General features: G+C 38.4%; 1 protein-coding gene across 3 annotated transcripts in view; it reads left to right on the top strand.

The window, feature by feature from the left end:
• enox2 (ecto-NOX disulfide-thiol exchanger 2) overlaps positions 1–18,193 on the top strand; it is a 153,765-nt gene extending 135,572 nt beyond the window's left edge. For 2 of the 3 annotated variants that reach the window (XM_017408434.3, XM_017408436.3), the window contains 7 exons: positions 985–1,099; positions 3,764–3,951; positions 6,015–6,155; positions 9,825–9,881; positions 10,443–10,548; positions 13,458–13,543; positions 17,351–18,193. In XM_017408434.3, coding sequence (XP_017263923.1) covers positions 985–1,099; positions 3,764–3,951; positions 6,015–6,155; positions 9,825–9,881; positions 10,443–10,548; positions 13,458–13,543; positions 17,351–17,482 — 825 coding nt within the window. In that variant the 3' untranslated portion in view covers positions 17,483–18,193. The remainder of the gene's footprint in view (positions 1–984; positions 1,100–3,763; positions 3,952–6,014; positions 6,156–9,824; positions 9,882–10,442; positions 10,549–13,457; positions 13,544–17,350) is intronic. The other variant, XM_017408435.3, reaches the window with a different exon arrangement.
• Positions 18,194–26,986: the final 8,793 nt, after the last annotated feature.

Here is a 26,986-nt window from a genome sequence, read left to right as displayed (position 1 = left end):
TCAGAAGCAGGTTTCAGTTTGAGTTCCTTTTCATTTTATCTAATTTTGTGCAGTCTTGTCTTTATAGTAGTGTTTGTACATTTAGTGTTTATGTTAAATTCACAACATAACAGACAGTAGCGTGTACTTGAATGCAGCCACGTGGAGAAAAAAAATACTTTTTTCGTCATTCTTGTGAGGAAAATACTTAAACTCTGAAATCAATTACTCTCTGTGATGAAATGGCTTCTGGAAATTTATCAATTTTCTAAATTAACACCATCTACACCATTGATATTCATGTAAAATTACTTAAACTGGGGAAGATTTTTTTGTTGTTCTTCATATTGTCTTTTTTTTTTCTAAATCTTTTAGGAATTCACCCAAATCCTCTGTTCTTCTTTTTGAGCTCTTGTTTTTAGCAAGTTGGTCAGTTCTGAATAAATTAGCAGCAGAAATCGCCACTACGTTCTTCTTTTTATTTATTTATTTAAATTTGATTTAAATCAATTTGTGTGGGGATTATTCTAATTCTTTGCCAGAACATCAGACATTAACATTTTTGTCCCTGAAGGCTTTGGAAAGAATTGCTCTTTTATTTTAATTATAAAAATTACTCTAAAATGTGTGATTTTTTGTCATTTGTTTGCATTACTCTCAGAAAGAAGCTGCTTTGTTCAACAAAATCAAAGATTAAGATGTAGTTTTTGTAAAACAAACAAACAAAAAAAGTTACATAAAAAAGGAAGAATAAGAAAGTACTTGTTTTGATAAATGAATATTTAATAGATATTTGTACTACAATATCATTTGACAGAAAATAAATGTTTTTCTGCACTTTTTGGTCCTTTGATGATGTGTTTAAAAGTATTGTTCATAACTTGTGAGGTTATTTATAGGTTACTGACTGTTGCGACTATTCTAGTTCAGCTCTTGTTTTTAAGTGTGTGGTGCTCAGGAGTCTCGGCAGCTTTTACCCACCTGTCTCTCCTTTGTGTGTTGCAGGAGATCAGAAATATGCACAACGAGCAGTTGATGGGCATCAGACGAGAAGAAGAGATGGAGATGTCAGATGATGATATGGAGGACGCCCCTGACAGCAAAGACTCTGAGGACTCAGGTATGCATATGCATGCACGTATCCACAGTTCAACACTTTTGTCATCTTTGACAGGACATGCACCAGTCGAATCTCCAAAGGAGGAACACATTGATTGTTAAATACCTGAGGGAGATAGCTGTGTTTGAATAAAATGACATTGATCATCCCCCCCACCAAACATCTGACAGCCATCCTACAACTCTGCATGAGTGAAAGAACGTGTTCAAAGTTTGTCAAAATGCTGACAGCATTCACGCTTTACTGAGTTAATGTCGAAGTTGACTGCTGAACGCCTTTTAGCTCAAACGCTCCAGTGAAAAGACGCATAGGAGTGTGATTTTGTGTGCATCCCTGCACACCTGCCAGCTGCCATTTCAGAACGCAGTACAACATAAGTGCGATAATCGTGTGTTCTTCCCTCAAAGGAGTCTTTTTGTGTTTGCTGAAACAACAAAAACTAATGGTGTTGCTTATCGCTTCTCCTCTACAACAATAACTCTGCAGCAGTCATCAGGGCAGCACGCAGAAGCCACTCACCACCATGTCTGCTGTCCTGTTCTGTGCCTCTCTACATGTTCTGTCCTCATGTGCTCTTTTCTTTTTCTCTTTTAATCAGTGTGATCTCTGCCGTTTGCTAATATGACAGCATCTCTAATTAGCATGCAAATATATGTAAACCCTGCAGTCAACTCATTTACAACCTTGCTATTTAGCTATCAGTGATTAGTACTGCTGTCGGAGACCTGTCATTTTGCCCAATCCTGAAATATTAGCTGAGGTGATGGGTGTTAATGTGACAGCGTCTTGGTGTTTGTGTTCATAGGCTGAGTGGTTCACCCTCTTTTCTCGCTAACCTTTAAGAAAAGGGGTTATGTTTACATGTCAACCAGTCCTGCTTAAAGACACCTGTGTTATGACTGCAACCTCTTAAAGAGGTGAATCGAAGCTTTGAGTCCTGGACAGAAAGCTAAAGCCTGACTTGTTTGCATGCCTTCATGCCTGAAGGTGTGTGCGTACGTTTCGGGCTCATGGCTAACTGCTGGTCGATTTCACTGCCGGTTATGTAACAGGATCTAGCCAAGCAGTTGACATCTCCTCACACCAAGCTGATGAGACTCTCAGATCAATATCCTTCTCACCTCAAACCTTCAGTTTGCTTGGAGAGAAGCACACACAAACTCGATCTGGACACACACGCTCACCCAGCAAGAGTTCATTAGTGCTGCCAATGGTCCTTCATGATAGACTGCAGGCAGCCCTCACGGACGCCTACACATACCCTAATAAGACACCCTTTTTCACACACAAGGGGATGAGGATTAGCTACTCTTCTGTCACGTTTTTTTATTTTTTTATTTTTAAAAGGGCTTCTTCTCGAGCCTTTTATGTGGGGAGCGACACGGCAGCACTGGACATCTCTGATGCTGAGAAGCTCTCATAATAATAAAACCTCCCTCCATTGAGCCTCGCTGCTCAATAGGTCAGGTCAAATGCCCAGCAGAGAGCTTTTGGACAGAACATTCTGGGATTATTACAGCTTTCAGTCATTGTTAAAATGCTGCAGATTTTTGAATCATGGAGGGAATAGAGCAACAACAATGCCGCTCTAACTTTACAGCTTGTAGCGTGAGATCATAGACACCGATATGTTAGTTTTAACATCTGCAAATATATAATAATATCTCCACAGTCCTGAAATCATCTTGAATCAGTTTTGATTTGTGGAGTTTACAGATCTTCGAATAATTCACATATAAAGTCAAAAAAGCTTCCAGTTCCCATTTAGTTGTTTTTTTTTTCTGCCTAATATATTCTCTTTAACATATAAAACATAAAGGATAATCAAATCAACATTTACATTTGTTTTTGTGTTCATTTCAGCTATATGTGTGAAACATATATGTTATTTTTGACTTCATGAAAACCTACTCGTGTTTTCAAACTCGAGGTTTTCAGAATGCTTTATTGTTCAATGTGTGTATTATCTATTTTTTTAAAAAGGTAAAATGCACAGTAATTATTGAATACTTCAATTCATCTTGTAAACTTGCAAAATTAGTGATACAGGCTCATTTTTTTCCAGAATTTCTTGCAGGTTGATGGTAGAAAAAAAACATACCAGTGTCTAAAAACATAAAATTATCTTCAGTTAAAAGAAATTTACAAAATCATTGATAACAAAGTTAATCAAGCTGGTGGTGGGTTTTTTTCACTATCATAATCTAAAAAAAGGTTTTCTAACTTGCTCATCAGTTGTTGTTGTACTGTTAATTCAGCTGGAGAAAATATTTCCGTCTGTGACTTGCATCAAAAAAAAAGAGAAGTTTTCAGAGACTTGAATGTCACCCGATTTATAAATAAGATCTTTTCCTGGCACACTCTGTACTTTGGGAACAAGCAGAAATATATATATATATTTTTTATCAGCAGACATCTCTTAAATGGATTCGTGTCATTCTGGGTTTCAGGGCATACAGTAGTAAAATTTTGTGATAGTTAACCTGAGAGAGAAATAACTTGACCCCGAACATCATTGTCCTTTATGTTACCTTTTTATAAAAAAAAAACTAAAACAAAGCAATGTTATTAAAATTTAGCATTTAGAAGCCATTTATTGAGACATCTCTACTGAGTGTTGTTTCTTAACCACCAGCATTTTATATAATCCTGTGTCGAGTGTAGGTGTTTCCCAAGCAGAAGCCTTGAAGGAGGAGAACGATTCCCTGCGCTGTCAGCTGGACGCCTATAGGAATGAGGTGGAGCTGCTCAAACAAGAACAAGGAAAGAACCAACCAGTCAGGAGCGAAGAGGATAACACTCACTCACAGCAGCTCAGCTTCCTGCAGCAGGCTCTGCAAGGCATGCAAAAGGTAATATTTCACCGTATGTGTGCACGTGAACAGACACGAACGCTCACCACCGACAGAGAGTTCAATCTGCTGCACATCTCTGATCACTGACTGGTTCAAACTGTTTTTTGTTTCTTTCTTTCTTTTTCTTTTACACAAGATGAGTTCATCACTGATTCATGACCCTGAACTTTGTAATAAAACTAAAAGTTATCTGGGAACAAGTAGAAAAGGGCTACTAATAAAAAACGAGTACAAACATATTTTCTAATTTACTTTACTCTGGTTATAGGAAAGATTGTTAGCTGTTGTATTAGGATTTAGCTGGATTTTAAAAAGCACACAGAAACTTATTGGGGAAAAATCCAAGGCCAATAAAACAAATTTAGATTCTTTATTCAGAGGACAGATAATAAAAACTATTGGATTTATTGTTTCTTTAAAATTGTGCCTTGAATCACCATGAAGTATGTTTTTTTTTTCCTCCCCCAAATGCTGTTGAAGCCTTTTGTCAGTTTTTCATTTTCAATTTAAACCCATCTAACTGGTTGGTATAATCTTTTTTTAAAAATCCATAAATTAAAAGAATAGAAGGTCTTTTTTTTCCATTTCTGTTCAAATAATTTTTAACAAGGTTGATCAGTAAAGGTTCAGCCAGGCAAGAAAAAAAAAAAAAAATACAAAATGGATTTGGAAATTCAAATAATAAACTAAAAAGCCTACTATCTTTGAAGGAATGCATATCACCTGCCAGAGTTTAGTTAGGCTAAGATCATCTTATGACAACGTTGTAGCTGTTTTAGTCTAAATAATATTCTCTGTGATCCCATATGATATTGTAAAATCTTGTATGATTTGTTAGTGCTTGAAAGATATGTTGTGAACAACTCTCAGCTACTACCAGACAAAGTTTTAGTGCATCTCTAAAATTCATTGAGGTACAGCTATCTTTAGCTGTGGCAGCCATCTTGAATTGAGTTGACTCCAATTTAATCAGTTTTATACGTACACCCAAAAATTACTCTTTGGTAGTTTCATTTAAATCTGTCCAGTAATTCATGAGATATTTTGCTGACAGTACAAACAAACACACACACACACTCAGATAAAAACATGATTTCTCCACTTCCGGCATGGGGCAATAAAAATGTCAGGAGGAAGTCGTCATTATGAATGACGGTGAAAACGTAAAACTTCACAAAAAATCCCTTTATGCCAACAAGTTCATCTGCATCTGATGATGATGATGATGATGAAAAGCTTTCAGTCAGATTGTTTTCACACATCTTTATGTTACAGTAAACTCCGTCAAAGAGATTTTGTAAAGAAGAGATTTGTTTGCCAGAAACAATCGTGTTTTTTCCTCTGAGATCCTGGAGCAACACGAAATTGACTCTGGCATTTGTCAGGTGTCCTCGCTCAGCTTCCTGTCTAGGATAATAGAAATTATGATCGACTCGTGTTCAGAAGAAAAGAATCCATTAAGGTCGTGGTGTTCATTTCTTCCTGCAGAGAGTAATTACTGTTCCAACTTCTCGTGGTATGTTTATGAAAAGATTAGGTGAATGGAGCTGAAATTGGATACCTCGACCTGTCAGGGTCCACATGTGGCTTCACCGCAGTCACTTAAACCTGCAATAAAACATTATCAGCGGGTCCTGACGGCGTGTTACCTCCCTCATCAGTCTCCACATATCTCAGATTCTACGTGTGTAAAAAATCTCCATCATTAAAGGAGGTGGATTGTTTATTCAGTGTAGATAATTTTGTGTAATTTTTAATTTTGAACTATTTACAAACAAAAATATCTGGTTAAATGCTTCAGTACATTAATCATGGTTAATTAGATGATTAAATAAAGCTGTAATTTCCTCTGTGGGGAAGTGGGTATTAAATATATCAATTGTTTTCTTTTTTGTTTATTTCTTATTTCTTTCCTTTTTTGCATTAAACCCAAGTTCTGCCTACATATGTCCCTTTTTGTCAGCCGTCAGTTCTGTCAGTGCTGTTGGTATTTTCATGGTTGGTTAGTTCACAGTAGCATTGGTCGCTTCATGTTTTTTTTTCTCTTTTTGTTTATACAGCAACTGTTGAAGATGAGGGAAGAGCTGAAGCAGCGGGAGGCTGAGCTGGAAAAGAGCTTGGAGGACAAACAGCAGCTGAAGTCACAAGTCCTGAACCTGAAGGAAGGTTTCCAGAAACTGCAAAACACACACAGAATGCAGGTAAGAGACGCAGAAAACAAACTTAACAGGGTTTCCCCAAAGCAAAGACGGCGTGTTTTCTCTCTGTGTTTCCCAACAGAACTCATCTGTGCGATGCTGTTTTGGTTACACAGAAACCCTTTTCACTTTTTATAAAAAAAAAAAGAAAGAAATTAGTTAAAGACGTCTGAGAATATTAATGTGTAAAAGAAATTAAAGCAATAACAGAAAGGGCAGAATGTGAATGTAATATTTAATGTCTGGCAAAGAAAACAAGTAAATATGAACTAAAATAAACTCATCAGATATTTTTAAACAGCTTCGTAGGATCAAAATTAACAAAATCATCAGAGAAAAATGAGACGTCTTACTTTAACTGAAGTTCCATTCGACTCTTAACTGATAATTTTCCTCCAAAAATGTTCTTGCTGCAGATTTCTAAGTGACTCATTAAGAAGATTGTTTATTATTCGCTCTAATTTAGATGTAATTATTGTTTTTTGTTTGAAGATACACACTCATACCTTTAAACATTATTCATACTTGTGATTGCTTCTTGTTTTTCTTGTATTTCAGTGTTTTCACCTTATAGATTATAATGAAAATCTTTATTTTATGTAATTGAAATAAATTAATTCCACATTTAATGCCATGCCACTTTTAAAGCCAGACTGACTGAGAGATCAGGGAGGTCTTTCTATGAAAACAGAGACGTATATGAAAACTAAACAAGAATATTTACTGTATTTACAGTGAAGAGGTGAAGACATTAAAAGTGTTGCTTTAATGTTAACTTTGCTCACATTACAAACAGGAAGTGAAATGTTGTATGTTAGCTCAAAGAAACTAGGAAACTAATATAATTAATTAATCAAATATCTAATCAGATATTTTTTTAGTTCAGTTTAGTATCTAATAATCAAGTTTTTCACATCTCAGTCTGCTTGGTTTTTAAACTTTCAAACACATGCACTTGCCACTTTTTTTAGCTCAAAGCAAAAAGAAAAGAGTTGTCAGCTTTGTTAACATAATGTCCACTGTATGCTTCATATATCTCATAATATATCCCATCCACTGCCTGATGCTTTTGCAGTTAAGAACATTTTTTATTTAACCTGCCTTTGGTCATAATGTTATGGCTGTTCGGAGCAGTTTGCAGCCGTCCTAAAAGCCAGTGAAGAAGAGCTCGCAGCAAATCAAAGCAGAAGATCCAGAACGACACGAAAACCTAGAAGAAAGAAAATGAAATTGAAAATGTAGCAGGCTTTGTTGAATGCAGACAAATTTTATGAGATTTTATGCCGACATCGACCTCCAGGAACTCAAGCGTGCACCCTCCTTCCTCAACATTTTATCCTTCTTGAATACATCTGCGCTGCCATCCCACAAACCAATAAATTTGTTTTTTAACTGTCCAAGAGGCAGTAAATCACCCGTATGACGGGGATCCAACCTCCTGAAGACTTTCTTCTAATAAAAACTGCGACAAACAGCCAAATCATCACTTAGAGCCACTCCTGCCACATTATGTATTCACTGAAACATGTAACGTGCCTTTTCCCTGACAAAACCCCGTCTAACACTAATTAATGTGCAGCCGTTTGGCTAGTCATGCCCTTTCTTGATGCACAATCCGACAAACTATTTCAAATGTCGAGGGTCATTTTTCCCCGGCTGCCGCGTCGTGTTTACTAATGCTTCAGGTGTCGTCCCATATTCCCAGCGCTCAGGTGTTTGTTTGTTAATGTTCCCTCCGGCTGTGTTTAATGAGAGGGATGGTTATCATTAGAATGTGCCGCCTCTTAAATTGATAATAATACAAACTAAAAGCTCTCGTTTCACACGGGGATTTTCTCTGCGTGTGTCTGTTTGCTCTGTGATCACAGAGGGCTCCGTACAACACGGAGCTGAATCCGTAATGTGTCAACAGATCCCTTCTTCAGAGGGACACTTGTCAATAGCTTGTTAATGTTGATGAGTTTGATAAGAAATGTGTCCCCACCACCGTGAGCTACGGGGTGAAATGCTAATTAAATTCCTGCATGCAAGCAAACATGAATCATGAAGGACAGTCTCATTACAGGGAAAAAGAGAAATCAATTTTAGGGTTTGGGTTTCTCTGAAGATTAGCAGACGTTAAGGGATGATTTGTCACTTTGAAGACTTTTCTTCATGGCTTCAGTTCTCCTTCATTGGTTCAACGTCCCTGCTGTCCCCAAGCTGTCGCCACATATTACTCCTCCGACTCAAGTGCAGGTCATTCAGGAGATTAACCTTATGATTATTATGACCAAAACAAACCTTTTCATCATTTTGTGCCGTCAACAACAGGCATTTTCATGTTTGATTGAACTGCAGGGTTTTTTGTTTTTTTTCTAATCGAAAGTTTATTGAAACACTTTGAACGATGAGAAAATAGTTCAAGAATAACTTTGCAAAGAATTTAAAGATTTTGTTCATAAGATTAAACTTTTCTGCCAGAGATGCCACCTTCATGCAGCTTTTTTAACAAGAAATAATTTTTAGGACTTCGCATGGAATCAGCTGATTAAACACCTTGTTGCAGAGTGTGAGCTGTTATTCAGACAGTAAACCTCATTTAACCTCCCTTCAGTGAACGCTGCTGTAACTACAAACACTTTTGCATTTAAACATGTCCTTCAAACTGGTTTACTATAATTAAACAACTTCATTCATACTCCTTCAGCAGTTTAATTTAAAATAAGTGTGCTAAGGAAAGTGTAAATAAAAATAGAAGCAAAGACTCGTAAATACTTTAAAACTCTGCAGCTTTTTAACACCTGAGACTAATTCGTAAATAAAAGCATAAAAAGTTCATCTTTCTGCTAAAATGTGCATAAGTTAATTCTTCAACAATTTAAGAATAAATTTACCAAGTCCTCATATTAACCTTTTTTTTTAGAGAGTGTGTCCTCTGCGAGCCTTTTAAATACCTATTAATAATAATAATCCCTCATTTACATCTTTTAGACATCACAGAAATAAAAATAAAGTTTTTTTCAGATGAAGTCACTGCAAAATTGGCTGTCAGTGATTGTTGTTATTTACTGCAGCCATAAATGTAGGATAAAATTTATAATGCAAACAAAATATCTAAACTAAATGATATCTAAAGTAAAGAGAGACCTTTTTGGGTCGAGGCTCGTTAAGTTTATTCACACAAAGTGGAAAACTAATAACAAATGTGCATCAAACAGACCCCTGAATTTTTTTTAAAGTTAAAAACTAATTATAAAAGTTAAATATTTTGTCATTTTAAGTGTATAAAAAGTGTTGTTAATGTAAGGTAGCATTCCTCTTTCCCATCACTTCTCAAGTACTCAATTAGCAGGATCTAACAAGCTTGATCCTTTTTGTTGTTGTTGTTTGAGGAATGACTTTAACTACGAGTCAGGTAATTTACTGTAGACTTTTTTTCTGTTGACTGTTGAATTTATCATTAAAGTCAATATATTCTGAGAAATCAGGACACAAACTGTTGCATATTTAATATGTGACTTGTTTGTCCCAGTTTTGACTCAAAACTAGTTAATTGAAACCCATGTGGAGTTTAGAGTTTCGGTTTTACTTGTTTGTTCAAAATTTGCTTTTTTCTGGACATTATTCTCACGGTAAACAATGCTTTAATTTAATCCTATCGTGGCCATTGTTCGTGTGTTTGTGTTGCAGCTGGAGATGTCAAAGCCAGACGATGGAGTCAACGAGGAGAATCCCAGCCAAGCCGGCGTAAGTGGAACTCTTGTAGTGAAACACCAGGTTATTAGAGCCCTAATTGGTCCATCCTAACTGCCTAAAATAAAGAAGTCATAAAGTGAAAATGGCTTTCACATGTGTTTATGTCTACACTCCCACACACTGGCACATGCTCACAGGGCGTCATGAATAGATTAACAACTATAAAAGGGCACCAAGCATCTCACGTCAGAAGTGGCAACAGTGGCATGATAATATGTTGCACAATAAACACAGACACAAAGTCTTCTAATGCTTCACGCCACTTGTTAAAGATTTGAAACAAACAGCTTAATCATTTAATGTTCTTCCCTCCCCCTGGTTTGTTACCTTTAATCGCATCTCATTTCATTGTTTGTTTGTGTGACAGTCCTTAAGAAATATTACTGAAAGCTGGATTTCCTCCCAGGCCTCATTATTCTCATTGTCTCCCTGGACTGATGTGTTGCTGCTGAAGCTTTCTCATGTTTTCATCCCAAGTATTAATGTGCGGTTCTTCTCGTTATTGTGCGGCAAATTAATCTGCGGTTCTTGCATGCGTGTCCGTGTTTGTAGGAAGCCACGCTGTCAGCGGTGGTGTCCTGCAGTCAGGAGAAAAAAGGTCCCACAGAGAAGACTCCTCCGAGTCCTGTTCACTCCGAGAGGGAAGCGGTGCTGGTCGGTGAGTTCTCCGTCCACCGATGTCCACTGATGTCCACTGATGTCCACTGATGTCCACCGATGTCCATCGATGTCCACCGATGTCTCACATTGTGCTCTGTTGTCGTCTGACCTCCTGTTTTTAGACTCTTTACTGTTTACCACATTTTATTTTTTAGACTCATTCAGAACAAAAACATAAATTTACTAAAAGATTAAAATTCCTCCCGACATAAACAGATAAACATTTTAGTTATTACTTGGTGAAAGCACTGTGGGCACAAAATACCATCTGACCAACTAGGTCAGATTTTCATGTCTACATTCGGACTGTATTCAAGCCTTTCACAGCTTCCCAAAAAATACTTTTCTGTTTTCCTTTCATTTACTTTAACACATGAACGTTGTCGTCACCCTGAGATCCCGAGCAAGCTGGAGGTTTTTATCAAAGACTGCTGTACATTGTTCCGGTTTCTGCAGAGTCTTAAAAACTATTACAAAGTCTGGTATAGGTCCAGATTCTCTATTTTAGGTTTTAAAATATGTTTAGTTACGTCTTAAACTTATACATTCATTGCTGCTTCCATCAACTTTCGTTTTTATTTCTTTGCTTTGTTGCCGTTCTTTTCTGTCTTGTGTTGTAGTTCTGTTTGAGGAGTTCAGATGTTATTACGCTGTAAACACAACTAAAAGACCCATCATGCCTCTCAGAAGGAATATATCGAAGGACATTCAGCTTTTCTTGTAAAAGAATCAGGTTGCTCTGCTCCTGAAACTGACTTGTGGTAGTTTCTTGAATGATTTAGGTTGAATTCACCGAGACTTTCAGAGAAAAAGCTGGCTTCTGTCTGACTGCTCTGTGAGAATTCTGGGTCATCATTTGCTTTTTGTTCAAGTTTTTTTCTCTCTCTCTCTCTGATCACTCAGTTTAGTCATGCAATCATATCTAAAGATCTCAGTTGATGCTAAATGTCTTCCACCTTTTTACAATCATAAAGGATACCGTGCATCAGCTGTGAATGGTTTTTGTATCCTTACATCAGATTGGTTTCCCAATCGTGCCTCAGTGTTTACTTTTCTCTCCACTTAATGGCTCATAAAGATGTGTAACCTTACCTTCATAGTTGTGTTTAATTAACTCAGTCAGTCATTCTGTGGTCAATTTCTAAATGCAAATCATGGACTACTAATAGCTCCAGGATACATCAGAGCTAAGTACACTTCTGCATGGCATATTTTAGTGTTATCTTTTAGTAAATTACTAAAACATTTTAAAAATTTTGTTTTTACTCTTATTGAAGAAAATTTAATATTCAGTGAATAAATTTTTGGATTAGTCTGAAACAAAAAAAATGAGGGAAACTTGTTTGTGCCCTTCAAATATGTTATAGTACACACATGTATTATTTTAGACAAAAATGTTGACGCTTTCTAAGAACCAGATTTTTGGTCTTAAAATGCCTTTTTCAGTAATGCTTTGTTTTGATTGCTTTACTGAAGAATTGCTTTGGAAAAATCTAAATGAAAGTGGACATGACATATAATCAAAAACATGCCAATCAAGCAAACAGCTTTGAAAACATCAGCACTTAAAGCGAAATGGCCTCCCTTTGTGTCTGAAGTGTTTGACAGTTAAACTCTCTCCAGGACGTCTTTGTGTGCGTCTGATTTTTTTTTTGTGGACTCACGGTTAAAAGTGCAGCGAGTAGTTCAAATAAAAATGTTGTTATAAACTCGTAGAGGATCTGTCTTTGTTATTTATGTTGTTGCACTTGTGAGCAATCTTATAAATAAAACATGACCAAAGTAAAAGGCATGAAATTCGCCATTTTCTAACTTCTGCACGCCTCATTAACGTTTGCATAAGGAGGGCTGCGTGCTGTAGTTTGTTACAGACAGTGAAGAAAATAATGTTTGGATGCCATTTTCACCTCTTCATCCAAGTGGATCCTGCATCGTTCCTCTGCTTTAGGTATTTTTTTTTAAGTGAGGCTGTGTCAAACCTGGTTTATCAGGATTGTTATGGATGTAGGTTATATTGTATTTAAGTAGTTAAAAACGTATTAATGCTGTACTTTCACAAACATTTGGTTTGTTTCTGAGGCTGCAGATGCTGCTTCATGATTCTCTGAGTTTACAACCTAATTATTTACTGTAAAAAGAAGAGAATATTTGTAATTTCTGTCAATTTCTAGAAATTTAAGTGATAATCATTAATCTTTCACTAAGAAAGCATGAATAATATATTTGACTCCACTTGGATAACTACAAAGGCCTCTCCAGATAAATATGCAAACCCAAGTCTTTTAGTTTCGGGTAAATTCAGACTTATAAATCACAGGGAGATTTTGACTTGTTGTTCTATCTGAGTGCACCATTAGACTCCCATTTAACGGAGCAGCTCCAGACGAGCACGTTGTTTGTGCTCAAGTATCGATTGACCTCCTGCAGGTGACAAAAATGAAGTCTTGGTGCTGCATTTTCCTTTTAAAAGCTCGGAGTGACTGTTGTGTTTTTGCTCGGTGGAAAGCTTTGCGGCTGTGGCTGCGTGTTGCTCTTCAGGTTGTTAGGAATCATAGATGGAGGATTACCTCTCCCCCGGTCTACTCTGTGAGCTGATAACAGATGGTTTGTTTGTGCTGGGGGAGAGTACGGCTTTGATCAGAGACAACAGCATCAAAGGCGTCATTAAACACTCCTTCTAATCTTGAGCGACAACATACAAGAGGCTTTTAACAGTAATGGGACTCTGGGAGAAGTCTCCTGAAGCTGGTCCATCCACTCAGCTCCTGGAGATGAGAAAGCGTTGGACAAACTGGTGTTTTGAACGTCCTTTGGTAATTTGCCAATGTTTAATGGTTGAGTGAAACTGGAGGTATGGGGACCGGCTTTGTGTTAACATCTTTGCATGACTTGTTTTTTCTGCCGCAGGGATCATTTCAACCTTCCTGCACGTCCATCCGTTCGGAGCCAGCATCGAGTACATCTGTTCCTACCTGCAGCGTTTGGACACCAAGGTAACACGCTCACATGAGTCAAAACGTCCACCATAGAGGAGCTGAACCGAGCTGGCCCTCAGTACCACGTCAGATTACATCTACCTGTCCATTTGCGTCCCCTACTGGGCTGACTTATGGGTTTGTAGAAGCCCTCGCACTTAATGCAACCAGTGCTCCTCGAAGCTTTTTACAGGCCCTTCAGCAGAGACAAATGGATTCAACAGAAGTTCTCAGAGGCAAAATCACTTTAAAAAATAGTTTAACATCTTAGAAAAATATACTTACTTGCCCTCCTGTCGAGAGATAGATGAGTTTGATGGCACTTGTGTGTCTGCATTTCAAATCGAGCTACTTGAAGCTGTCAATTAGCTCAGTTCTGCATAAAAGCTGTAATCAGCTGGAAGCACTATCCTGTTTTTTAATATATTAAAAACACCTATCTGTAAAGATTACTAACTTACACAGTTCATCGTTTTTGTTATTTTTTTAGACAAATATTGGAGATTTAAATAAACAGGAGCTAGCCGTATATTGGTAATGTTAGCATTATTTCTACAGAAGAGACTGTAACAAACATATATCTGTGTGAGTCTAAAAAGACATGATTAACAGGATTTGTCTCAATAAATATGTTAAAGAGAACAACAGCCATGTTTATTAATTTAACACATTTTAGCATTCAAACAAAGCTGCATAAGGATTGGCTCAGTGTGTCTGCAGTGACCTTTATTTTAGATTTTCATACGAAACCTCTCAGCGTCTTTGAGACAATTTGTAAATTTTCTGGCCTTTTTTAGGAAGAAGTTAAATGTTGTTCCAGGCAGATCTGAGGCGTGTTGTCTTCTTGCAGGTGGATTCATTAAAGACTCACTGAGTCAGCTGGTCAATGTGTATCTGTAGACATATCAGTCTATAACATAATCCAGGGTCTGCCCCGTCAGTCTAATTATTTTTATTTGACCTCGGGTAAATTTAAGCCCAATCACCCATCCTCTAAAACTAAGCTTAGTGATTCATCCTGCATATCGTTCCATGTTTATAGAACCAGTGTATAATCTGTGCAGTCAGAACCCATAAAATAATATTTCTTCACTCTTCCTCCAGTTGCATCTGGCAGCACTTTGTAATGTTTGCTGAAATCAGTTTCTCTGGTGGATAAGTCATGTTTGTTGATTGAAATGAGCCATAGTTACACAGAGGAACAATGTGGAGCATCAGCCTCGAGCAGATCTCTGAATCTGAGGGTTTCGTTTTATGGTCCTTAAATAGTCCTGGATCAGACGGTTTCACTCACTGGATGAGTTAGAACTGCGTAGCTTGGGAAAAGTTATTTTTCTGTAAAGTTGAACGAAACATACTATTTTATTTCTGAGGGGTTTCATTCGGTATAAAATCATTAGGATTTAAAAATGAAACCAATCTTTTCAGTTTGCACCACATCACTGCTCCGACGCTCTTTTTAATGAAGCACAGCTATTTTATTTCCATCTTTTCTGATGAGATATTTTAGTCCTGTGACTCTGTTTTGCTAAATAAAAAAAATAACAAAAACGACAATGACAAAGACAGTTTCAGTGAGCGTCTGGGATAAAAGGCTCAGATTTCATTTTGCTCATCGTTTGATGAATCAATTTGTCATCTGTAAAAACTTTGTCCCGACTTTTCACGCAGATCTCATGAGAAATTGTTGTTTATTGAATATTTTCATCACCACCTTGAGTCATTCTCACATTCTCACACATGCAGTATGTGATGGTTCTTTCTCAGGCCGCTTATTTTTTATTTATTTATTTAAATTGGTCTAGTTTATGTTCACGTGTTGGCTCATGCGCCCACGCTTTTCTGTCTGTGAGCGTCTGATTTTTCCAGTGCATCTGTTGTTCCCACGCTGACTCTGCAGCACACACACCGAGCAGCCCACAGAGTTTTGTCAATAACTCCGGCTAGACTCCCCAACAGCAAGCCCGGCGCTTATCTGGTGGCTCCACACACACCGCTTTGTTGTAAAATGACAATCCTGTGTGCGTGGTGGACAATAACATGTCAATTCATCCGAACTGGGCTCCAACATTCTTATTAGTTCAGCTCACTTACTGTCTCTTACAGTAAACTCTGACAGTCACCTGGGATCTCAGTTGACCAAGTAATCCTCTTCCCACTGGAGTGAGTGAAGGGTTTCAGCTTCGATGGTGGTGTGGTGTCAAAAAGAATAAAACGGGACTGTTGGGAGTCGATCACTGGGTGGCACGGGCAGGTGATAAGCATTTTTTATGGCTGTCTTAAACATTCTCTCACAGAATATTTGTCCATGGGAAAAGAAGAGAAGGAAAACATCGGCTGACTGATAGTGTCTGATATCTGGGACTTATGGCTGTGAAATGAGGCATCATTAGGTGATTCAGGGGTGGGAGGTAAAATCCATGGCATCGCAGACACATATGATTCTGAATTGATTTTCAATTGTCACAATTATTTTTTGTTAGCGTTAATCTGTGCTGCCACTTTAAGAGAGTCAGCAGAGTAGTTGCTGCACTGTGCCGTTCATAAGAAATTATTTGATTAATTGCTTGCTGTATAAAATAAATTCTTAGTTAAAACACACACACGCTTGAGTGTGATAGATTTGGAAGTTTTACAGGTTTTCCCCAGTAAAAAAAAACAGCACATTAGAGCTTTATGAGCAGTTACTCCCACTTTCTACCAGTAGTCTTAGTTTGTTCATACAAACATTTAATCAATATCCAAACAGGAATCTGAAAATCCCAGCTCCCAAGCAGCCATTAAGTGACGGGAGAGAAAAAGCTGTGCAGATGCAGTCGATTCTCTCCATCAGCTCCTCACCAGCTGTCCTTTAGATTTAAGACAAGAAGGGGAAAAAACAAACTCCTTGCTATAATCAAGCCTGCAGGAGATGAAAGCATGACTGACCTTCTCTGCGTCTGATAATAAGAGAAAAGACCTGATCTTCAAACACCGATGCTCTACTCCACAGGCCTGAGAGAAATAAAATTGTTCTCGATCAATAAATAAATCAAGGCTGTGTTCTCAAATTCGTCAGACATCAAAAGTAGACTTGTTGTAAATAATGGAGCCATTATCTTTGAGCATATTTGAAGATGCTGGAGAGATGCACAATACAATAACAATATCCCTGTCAGACATGAGGTCTCAACAATAGAGGTTTGTTTTATGGTTGTGATAATGTTTCCCAAAATACAGAATATGAGTTTTAAAAGAACCAAAGCAGACTTTTGCTGTCCTTTTTATGAAAATGTTGCATCATTTACAGAATGAACCCAAAGATTTCATTATTGTGTAAAATATTGGAAGAGAAAAAGTCAACTTTTGTGTTCTTTTTACTTTGATTAATAATGTTTGCTTATTAAGTGAGGTTCATAGAAACAAACAGCAGATTGTGTGAGTTTTCAAAAACAAATTGGTGTAAGAAAAGGCCACAACAAGATGTTATTAGAGAACTGTCAGTAAATCCCCAAACAGAACAAATGTTCAGATAACAGCCCTGTGTGCAAACGTAGTCATGGGGTTTTTCTTGTGTTTTTCATGCTTTGATTATGTTTCTATTTGCACTTCGTTTATGTTTTTATATGCAATTTAAAAATAACAGCTGGATGGGAACACAACTAATACTGTGATCTGTTAAAGGCATAAATTAAATTAAAATGTTAAATGAAAAAGTAGCAGCAAGTCCCGGATCACTTTACTGTACATGAGTTCCACCTTTTAAACGTTTGATTGCTGTTTGTAAAGCTCATCTAAGATTGTGCGGTGTGATTTTGTTGACTCGCCGTTTCTCCGTCTCTGCAGATCAACCCCAGCGAGGTGGAGGCTCTGCTGTCCCGGCTGCCCTGCACCTTCAGACAGGAGCTGACTGGTGTCGGCGCGAGTTTGGAGAAGCGCTGGAACTTCTGCGGCTTCCAGGGCATCAAGAGCACTTAGTCTCCGTTTGGTGACACTTCTGGGACGTGGAAGAGACGACAGGCAGCAGAGACACCGTAGCAATGTGAAAGATACAGTGAAAAATAAAAAATCAACATAAAAGCTCACAACTATCAAAGAGTCGGGACTGTACCTGACTGTACAAGGACACCGAAGACTGATCTCAGATCAAGAGAGAATGTTATATGAGCGCTTCAGGGACTCTGTGTAGGTGGCAGAAACTTAAAAACCCATTGCCATGGTAACAAGGATGTTGATACCAAGCAGCAATGATGGAGTCCTCAGGAGCTCGGTCTCTGAGTTTCTCTGTATCTGCAAAATATTTTTAGACATGATGACTCCCTGGGAGTCGCAGAGGAGCACCGGATTCTACCGTCACTGGATCATTACGTAGTTTTGCCCACAGGAGCAGGGCGATGTACTTTTTGAGCCGACACATGGTTCTGTGCGGTGTGGGCCTGGTCTGCAGGGCTAATCAGGGAGGAAATCAGGGTCTGCCTGAGCACTCAGACCCTGTGGACCCTGTGGACCCTTTGGCCTGCCCCCTCCCCCTTCTCTTTTTGCTGTTCCCGGTTTGTAACATAGATCAAAAATGAATATATTTCTTCATTTTCTGTAAAGGCTGTCAACCGTTGCATAGAATCATTTGTTGTAATACACTGTAAATGCTTGGATAATATTTTTGATTATAAAAAAACGTTTGAGTATAGAGAAATGTTTCTGTGTTTTGTATATCTGGACGGGCAGTTTCTCAAATGCCTTTATACCTGCCAATCCTTATGAGACACACACACACACTCATGCACCTGCACAAGACAAGTGAACTCCCTCTGAGTTTGCGTTCACTCTTGCTTGAAGAGCTGTATTTTTTCCAAGTTTCCTTGTTCTTACAAAAGCTGTACTTGAGGCTGGCTTTATACCGTTACATAAGGGCATTTGTGTCTTTCAGAAGCCAATTAAGCCTGGCTGTCAGCCTGGCGAAAGGCAGAGCGCTCGCATCACACTTAAGTGGGAAGCACACCTAGGGGATCATGTTAATGATGTTTAATTGGCGAGGCAGTCGGTGTGTGTGAATGTGTGCGCCTGTGTGTGTTTTCTGGCACGGTCTACACAAAACTGTAATGTTTGTGCAGGGTTTGCCTGGATCTGTACATTAAATGGTTACACAGCTCTTAGAAAGGGGATTCTCCTTCTCCACCTTCAGCAGATAAACCACCAGGACTGAAGGTTCCCCCCTAAACCCAAAACACCAACAATGGACTGTTTAATGACATGTTTTATTTTCCCGTTGCTCTGGGAAACACAGGTTTAATTTATTATTTTCCAAACTTCATTTTTTTCAATTGAAAAGACGAGTATAAGACATCCCTAATGTTCATAAACTCCTAGGCTAAAGCTGGTTTATGTTTGGTTTAAAAGTGAAATTTTAGTAGACATCAGAGTTTCAGCTCGACGTTTATTCGATTTCTTATCCATCTACAAGTTTGGATGGATAAAAAAACAGCTAATCAATGTCTAGTTAAAATTTAGACATTTATTTCACTTTAAAACCAAATTTAGCCCATTTTTAGTTGATAAACATCGTTTAGACCACTATACATTACAATGGGTGCATCTAATCAATCACTATCTAGTTAAAATGTAAATGTTTACTGAACTTTCCCTTTTAAACTAAGTTCAGCCCAGTTTTAGCCTAATCATGTAATAGATGCACACAAAGTCACAGATCCCCAGGATCACACCTGTGTGCCTTTTAGTGTTTTATCCTTGTAGCTAAATCAACACTAAGGATGTTTTGCTGACAAGCCCACATTTCTCAACACTTGTTCATTCGAATGAGCAGGAAATGAAAAAGAAAAGAGGATTTTATGGAAGGTTAATCTGTCAGTCATGTGGAATTGTTTACAAGTTAAATCTTGTCAATAATCTCCAACCGGTGTCATCAGTCTGCCTTTGTCAAACACGAGTATTCAGGTTTTTATGAAGTCAACAGTGAGCGAGAGCAAAACCAGTCTGTCTCCTTTCTATAAGGTGTGTTACAGGTGTTTGTTGTGATAATGGTGTTACTGAAGGACGAGGAAGTGTAAATCTACCTTTTTTTTCAGCTTCTGTCTTTCTTGACAGTGCAGCTTGGGATTGTGCGAGATCTTGCCTGTGCACAGTTGTGCATCACTACACTTCCTCTCCACGCTATATGCCTCGAGCTCAGCAGAACATCCCCGATGACAAACTCCAGCACACCTCACACCAACCTGTTCTCTTTCTGACTCGCTACGTCTCTGCCCTCCCTGACACAAACAAAACACCAACATGGTGCGTTCTTGTCTTTTAGAAGCTGCTTTTCTGTCTAGAGTTTTCCTCCCAACTGAGCTGCCATTCCTACGCACTGATAGGCTCAACACACTCACAATTTATCTTTTTTACAGCTGTTTGTGTCTGAGCGCTAAAGCACAAACATGCTTGTGATTGTGCTTTAGGTTCTCGGGCATCACTCGAGGAGGTAAACACAGACTAATTAAATCCACCAGCGGTCCCCGGTGAGCGCCGCTCTCCGTTCGCTGCTGCCTTCTCATTACTGTGGCACAGTCAGGAGCCTCCTCATTATTTCAATTCAAGGTGTATGCAAGCAAAAGGGTGCAATTCACCTTCTCAACAGTGATTATGCCGGAGGACGACTCATTCTTTGGAAAGGCGCTGGGAGAGATATTAGAGGATGTCCGTGGGCATCAGCAGATGTTGAGTTTCAACAACCTGTTCCTTAACTTTAAGGGCCTGAGTAACAGAGATGTCTTAGTGGTTTTATAAATCCTTGTTTGCATACATCAAGCTGCAGTGTATATAATTGGATATGAGGAGATAGACAGCTTCCTTTGGGTGATATCATAATGCTCCAGCAACACTTAATTATTCTTTTCCTCTCATGTTCCTGCCTGATGGCTCCTTAATTACAATTATGGCCTCCCTTGAGCAAGCAGGCAAGAGGATGCTGTGGTTGTTGTGTGTGGCGTTCTCAGTCCAGAATAAGATAAACAATGACCCCGGTAAGTGGATTAGAGGAACACGGAGGGGGCTTCACCTCTAAGGCTTGCCCACATTATAGCCACGGACCCACAGGTTTACAGTTAAGTACTTTGAACACATTGAGAGGCATCTCATAGACAGGCGCGCTGCTGTTTTTGTTGTAACCAGATAAATCAATGGGAAAAGGCTCAAACAGCTTGGTGACAGGAAGTGATGAGTCTACAGCTCCTCCTGTTGAGCTCCACAGCAACTACACTCAACAGTCCAGCAGCAGGTGTGATGTGCTCCAACAGCAGGTATACCAACACAACTCTGGAACAAACAAAGTTTTTTTTTCTTCAGTAATAGCTGCACAGTTCTCAGTTACGTATACATTAAAGATTTTAGCCTGAATAAATGACAAGTGATATGTTATTACTTCACAGTTCTCTCAAGGGTGTCTGGACTCTGGATGTTAAGCTGCAGGTTTCAGTGGAGCACGTCATGCAATCCTTTGAGTGATTCTAACTCGTCTCTGTGTCCGCCTCCATCCTTGTCTCTCCAACAGCCTTGATAGATCCTCATATGAAGCACACATTAAGGTCTTTGCACCCACAAAGTAGGCTCTCTGCAACGTTCAGCACTTTCATATGGGTGTGAAAAATGTTTGACTTGAGATCTTGTTTTATAATTAATTTATTTATCAAGTTCCTCGTAAAGTCTTGGCAGTCTTACAGTCGCCACTCTGTTAAAGGTACTCGTTGCAAACTATAAAATAAAACATATAGTTCAGGATAACTCGTTTTATCAGATGGTGCAGTTTGAAAGAATTTACTCCTGTAGTTTTCCAGATATATTGAATCCAATTCTGGAATGCAGGTCCACACTCAGTGAAACCAAAACAATCCACTGAATCTGCTGAAAACCACACGGAAGCTTGAGTCACATGATTGACCTACATCAGGCTGGTCGTAGTCTGTGTAGGGAAGCAAATACGAAGGGATCAGACAAGCGTAGAATCTCAGAGAAGACTTTTAGGTGGAAATATGAGTGAATCTGCTGCAAAAAGCAAAAGAAGAAAGAAGGATTGAGTAAGACAACTGTCGAGAATAAATACCCGGGATCGAGCCGGGTGGTGCGGAGCTCAGCGTTCAAAGACACACAGCTTCTGCAAAACATTTGCTAGACCAGTGAGTTTAATGTGTTAAAGTTTTATTTTGTCTCTAACACTCAGAACATTTATAACTCAGATCTTAATTTATCACCAATTCATGATATGCTTATTAGCTGCTTATAAGTTGCCTACCAGACTGGATTAGGCCAGCGGAGGGTTGGCCCAGAGCTAAAATCTTGGCTTTTCTTGCCTCTGTGTCCACCATCTGCAGCTTGTGCTGTTGTAGCGTTCTACACCCAACTTTGAATTTGACTTGACAAACCTATCGTCATACTTTTACTGACCAAATCTGAGTGTAAATATGTACCAGTACATCAAAACTGTCCCGACTGTTTTCAGTCACTTCAGGCCTTTCTGTGGGTTCACAATGTGCTAGCTGGCTGCCATTCATGAGTTTTGTTGACAAGGTTTTAACGTAAGGACACATTGACTATCAATATGAGAGGAAAAGCTGTGTGGACTTTGTTTCTTACTTTATAATTTTTTTTTTTTTGACCAGTCTTCCTGTCTGCAGCAACGTCCTGCAGCAGCACTTCAGTCACAGAAACCAAAGGGCCTGATGTTTGATCCGAATGCCAGCACAGAGCGGATCACGCCAGCTCTGGTGGGACGGGGATGCTCCCTCCTAACGAGCAGCAGCCAGTCACGCTGTTACTTATTGAGTGACCTTACGCAACAACAAATTACTCTGCCCTGACAGCAATTATCTGCACAGTACACGATCCTGTGTGTGTGTTTTCTGTTTGTTGTTTTTAAATCATGCATTTCCTTTCTGTACTCACTGTGATGCGTTCAGTGTCACATGGGTGGAGCCTGTCTCAGCTTTTACCCAACATGCTTTTACACTGTAGTGCAGCTGGAGTGAGTTTCTGATGTTTGGCTTCAGAGACAAAAAAAAAAAACCAAAACCTTCTGATTCTTTGTAGTTTTAATAAGGCTGTTCTAAGATTTTCATGCAGCTTTTGTTTAACTGTAACATTTCATGGCTGCAGGGATGTTTTGAGTAATTAGGTGGAATTGGGTTTAGGCAAAAAAATTGACAAAAGTTGTCTGTCTTTTGTTTCAAAAAACATTTGTGTGCATAACATAAATTCAGTAATTAACATGTAGGTGTTAGCTGTCAGATAAATCTATACTATTCTCAGTTAGTTGGCTCCAAAAGTTAATCAGTCTAGTGGTTTGACATTCTCAGACATGGGCAAAAAAATGATTATATTTTACATACAGCTGCGGACAATAAAAATTAATTTCACGTTATTGAGTTTGAGTATCTTGTAGCATTGCCCACAAGAGGTAGAGTGTAAAAAATAACGATACCAAATTAAAAACTGAGCATGTAGAGAAGTTTTGATGACCTACGAGATTTCTTCCTGGAAACTGAGCCGTTAATCATGAAGCGGAATGAAAGACATCAATGAATGTCCTCATTTGGTTTGGATCTCCTGATTCTTCAGGATGAAAAGCAGGTGAGTCACACCTGGGTGACATTAAAACTGACGAGTTAAAAAAACAACCCCCCCCCCCGTCCCCCCGGGGAGAAGAGCGCTGTTATCGCTGCTGTTTGAGTTACTTCACATCTACAGTAAATAAGTGTTTAAGTTGGTCAAATTGTGAAAGAACAGATGCATTTATCTTCCATCCATTGTCTGCTTGAATCCAAGTCTTCTTTTATTGTATTTACAAAGGTGCAAAATCCTGTTTCCCTGAATCACAAAGCAGCTGCAGACGAGCCTCGATAAATCAATAAGAATCCTCTGAAATGAAAACAATGTGTTTCAACAACAGTTTGAGTCATTTTAGGGAGCAACTTCAGAGAAACGCAGAGCTTCGGTATGAAAAGCAGATTGTAAATGTCTTTATTTCTCGTTTATAGGTCTCCTTGAATACATCTCTGATAATATTACCTTTCGAGCCATTTTCATGTTGCTTGGTGTTGAATACCTGCGGCAGCTGTTCTGAATCGGATTGACTCTAAATGTTAGTCAGTTGTAGATGGACATCCAATGATTATTGTAGGAAAGTTGTTTTTTTTTAATTTGTCCAGTGGTTTGTGTGATATTCTGCTAAGAGACAAACAGGAATGACTCCAATAGTTAATGCTAAACTTTGAAGCAAAGATCTTAAGCAACACTTGGAGTATATGTTGTGAATGACTCTCAGCTATAGCTCCACTAAATCTTACCTCAATATCTGTAAAATTAACAGAGTAAAAACCATTTTTGTGTTTTCTGAGCTCAGCTGATTATGGTAGCCATCTTGAATAGGGTTGACTTCAAAATCTAATCATTTGTAGAGGTATATTCAGTGATTTCTTCCTGCAAGTTTCGTTAAAATTGATCCTGTGGTACATGAGATATTCTGGTAACAGATAATTGCCTTTTGGTGGAGGGTGATACTAAATCTTGTATTTGTGAGGATTGTTGTTTAAGTTCAGTTGATCTGCATAAACTATAAACCATTAAATGTTTCAGGGGACATAAAGCATCACACCATTTTTAATTAGTTAATGTTAGTCTCATCTGTTCAGAAATGATCCCTTTGAAGTTTTAGTTACAACTACTTCCTAAATGTTATGTCTCTATAAAACCTTTAGTTTGAGTCATTTTTCTTCCTCTTCTGGAGCTTTAAATCTAACTGAGCTGCAGCTGCTGGCTTCATTGGTTTTTTTTTCTTCCTCTTCTTTGTGACATAAGGAGAAGTGTGTTTCTGTCATGCTGTTCGACAAACTGGCAGTGACCTTTGACTGCCTGAATATAAAGCGGACATCCCTTAAACATTCTGGAGACTTTTCATTTGTCAAAGTGACCTTAACCTTTTGAACACCAATATCTAATCAGGGGGTCTTGATTAAGCGGCATTTGATGCCAAATTTAAAGAAAATCCCACAAGGCCTGCTAAAGAAATCAGGTGGGATGAAATCGATGGATGCTGTTGGAAAACATTTAAAAATTAAAGGCCCTAGCATTTCTTGATGGAATGCATATCACCCATCTGCTTCATCTGCTCAGTTTCAAACTGAGGTGGTCTCATGCTGAGAAATGTAGGTCAAACCTTGAAAATAATACGATCTGATGCCAGATTCTGAGAGTTAAAGAAATGTTTTGGTTTCAACTAAACAGACGACTGAGAACCTTACCGCCCGCCACAGTTTGTTTAAAAAAGGTTAGCATGGAAACAGTTCTTACCTGTAAACATGACAAACATTAGAGCTCCTGACAGTCATTATATAAAACATGTCCGTGTTTATGTGGTGACTAAATAAAAGCTTCACATTTCCTGAAAACACCAGGAGCTCTAAAAGAAGAACCTGTCCGTACTCACTAACACCAGGCAACAAGAAAGAATCAATTAGATTTAGATCTTAGCCACAAATTCTTTTGGTCGCACTGGATGCTCAGATGCTGTGGAGATTATTTTAAGTTAAAAATCCATAAAATACATCTGATAGTCTTAAGCTGATGTGTTCTTATTTTTTGCTGCACTGTAAAAAAAAAGACCATTTTGGTAAAAATGAACAGAGACCTTCCTGAGAGCTTTCACTCACTGATGAGCTAAACTCACTGTCAGCTTTTAATTTTAGCTCCTAATATCATCATCAAGGATTCTGTGAAGATGGACAAACATTCCAACAGGAAATGTGAAGACGGCCATTTTTGTTCATTTTTACATAAAGTCAAAATACAACTTAAAGTAAAACATCAGTGTTATTTCAAATGTTGAGAATACCTTTTATCTGCCTTTTGGTCAGAGTTTTGTTATTCCCCTCCTCATGATCCACATTAGAACAGATTTCTTTACTTTGCATTCAACTCCACCGTTTCATATGTTTTTAAATCTATTTTCAGCATTTATTAAAGCTTGATCCAAGAGGAAATGTAAACCTCTTTGGTTGCATCGAAAGCAATAAAACCTGTTGTTCTTCTTGTCTTGCTTTAACGCTGGGAGACGTGAGCAGACAACGATTTCAGTGCTTTTTGCAGACATGCTGTAAGGCGAACAGAAAACAAGAACCAGCCTGTCGCTGACCTTCAGTCGGGTCTGACAAGAATCACATCTACATCAGAGTCCACGCATTAAACATGGCAGCTTTCACACTACCTATATTATGATTAAAAAAGGGGTGAAAAAAACTCTAAAGGCTAGTAATTAGAAAGAATTATGCTGCTGTTTTTAATCTTTAAAATGAATATTATTGTAATTTGACAGTTCTAAGACTTTCAGTTTGGATTAACAAAAAACAAAAACTGAACTTTACCTTTTACATTTTATATACATACATATGTATCACCCACTGCCAGTGTCTGTGTGTTTTTCTGTACCATAAGCAAGATATCTCACGATCCAGTTTAAATGTGGAAATGTGGAAAATATTTACTGAGTTCACATCTACATGAGATTCAGCATATTGTTATTTTCAAGGTTAGACCCAAAATGGCTACAGCTCCAATTATTTCTCTGGGATGATCTTAGTCTACAGCTCTGACATCACTGCTGGCGGGCAATATGCACAGCTTCAAAGAATGCTAGGCCTTTAAATTTAAATCAAATTCCTAATTGTTGAGAGCAAATGTAGTTACAGGTGGTGTTTTATTTCATTTCTTCTTTTTTTTTAGTGGAGCCATGTTTCGTTTCAGTGGGTGAAGGTTTTCCACTCAGACACCCAGCAGTCCTAACTGTGTTGATTATTGTGTCTCATCATGAATTTTCCCACCGTTTTACATTCGGTTCTGAAGAACTGGGGGGGGGGGGATGTTCAAGAACCCTAATAATTAGTAAAAACATCAAACTCCTGGCAATGTTCAGAGCATGGTGAATCAAAATGAAAAACGCTGGACTGAGTGGATTTTTTCCCCCCACACTTTAAATTCCCTTCCCTGTATAGAATCCATCCATCAGTGACAGCACGTGTCTGAAATCATGCAGCACTGTAGAAGAGAAGAAATCGCAGGGTAGCGTTGGGCTCAGACACCACCGTGGCTTGGCTGTTATCTTAAATGTCTCAGGGGGCTGATGGCAAAGTCCACTTTCAGAGCATTGATTGCAGAAGTTCAGCAAATTTCCTGCCTCGGTAAAGTCAAACCCTATCAATGATTTTTTTTTTCTTTTTTCATGGTCTCTTGTATTGGCTTTTTTCTGTCTGCCAGCCATGCAGAGAAGGCTGCCACAGGTTTGCAGCACTACAGGTGCTGGTCATAAAATTAGAATATCATGAAAAAGTAGATTGATTTCAGTAATTCCATTTAAAAAGTGAAACTTGTATATTATATTCATACATTACATACAAACTCATATATTTCAAATGTTTATTTCGTTTAATTTTGATGATTACA

The sequence above is a fragment of the Kryptolebias marmoratus genome, linkage group LG9 (genome assembly GCF_001649575.2).
Source record: "Kryptolebias marmoratus isolate JLee-2015 linkage group LG9, ASM164957v2, whole genome shotgun sequence".
Taxonomy (NCBI): domain Eukaryota; kingdom Metazoa; phylum Chordata; class Actinopteri; order Cyprinodontiformes; family Rivulidae; genus Kryptolebias; species Kryptolebias marmoratus.
Note: the sequence above shows the minus strand (reverse complement) of the source record. Positions and strands in the feature narration are given on the sequence as shown.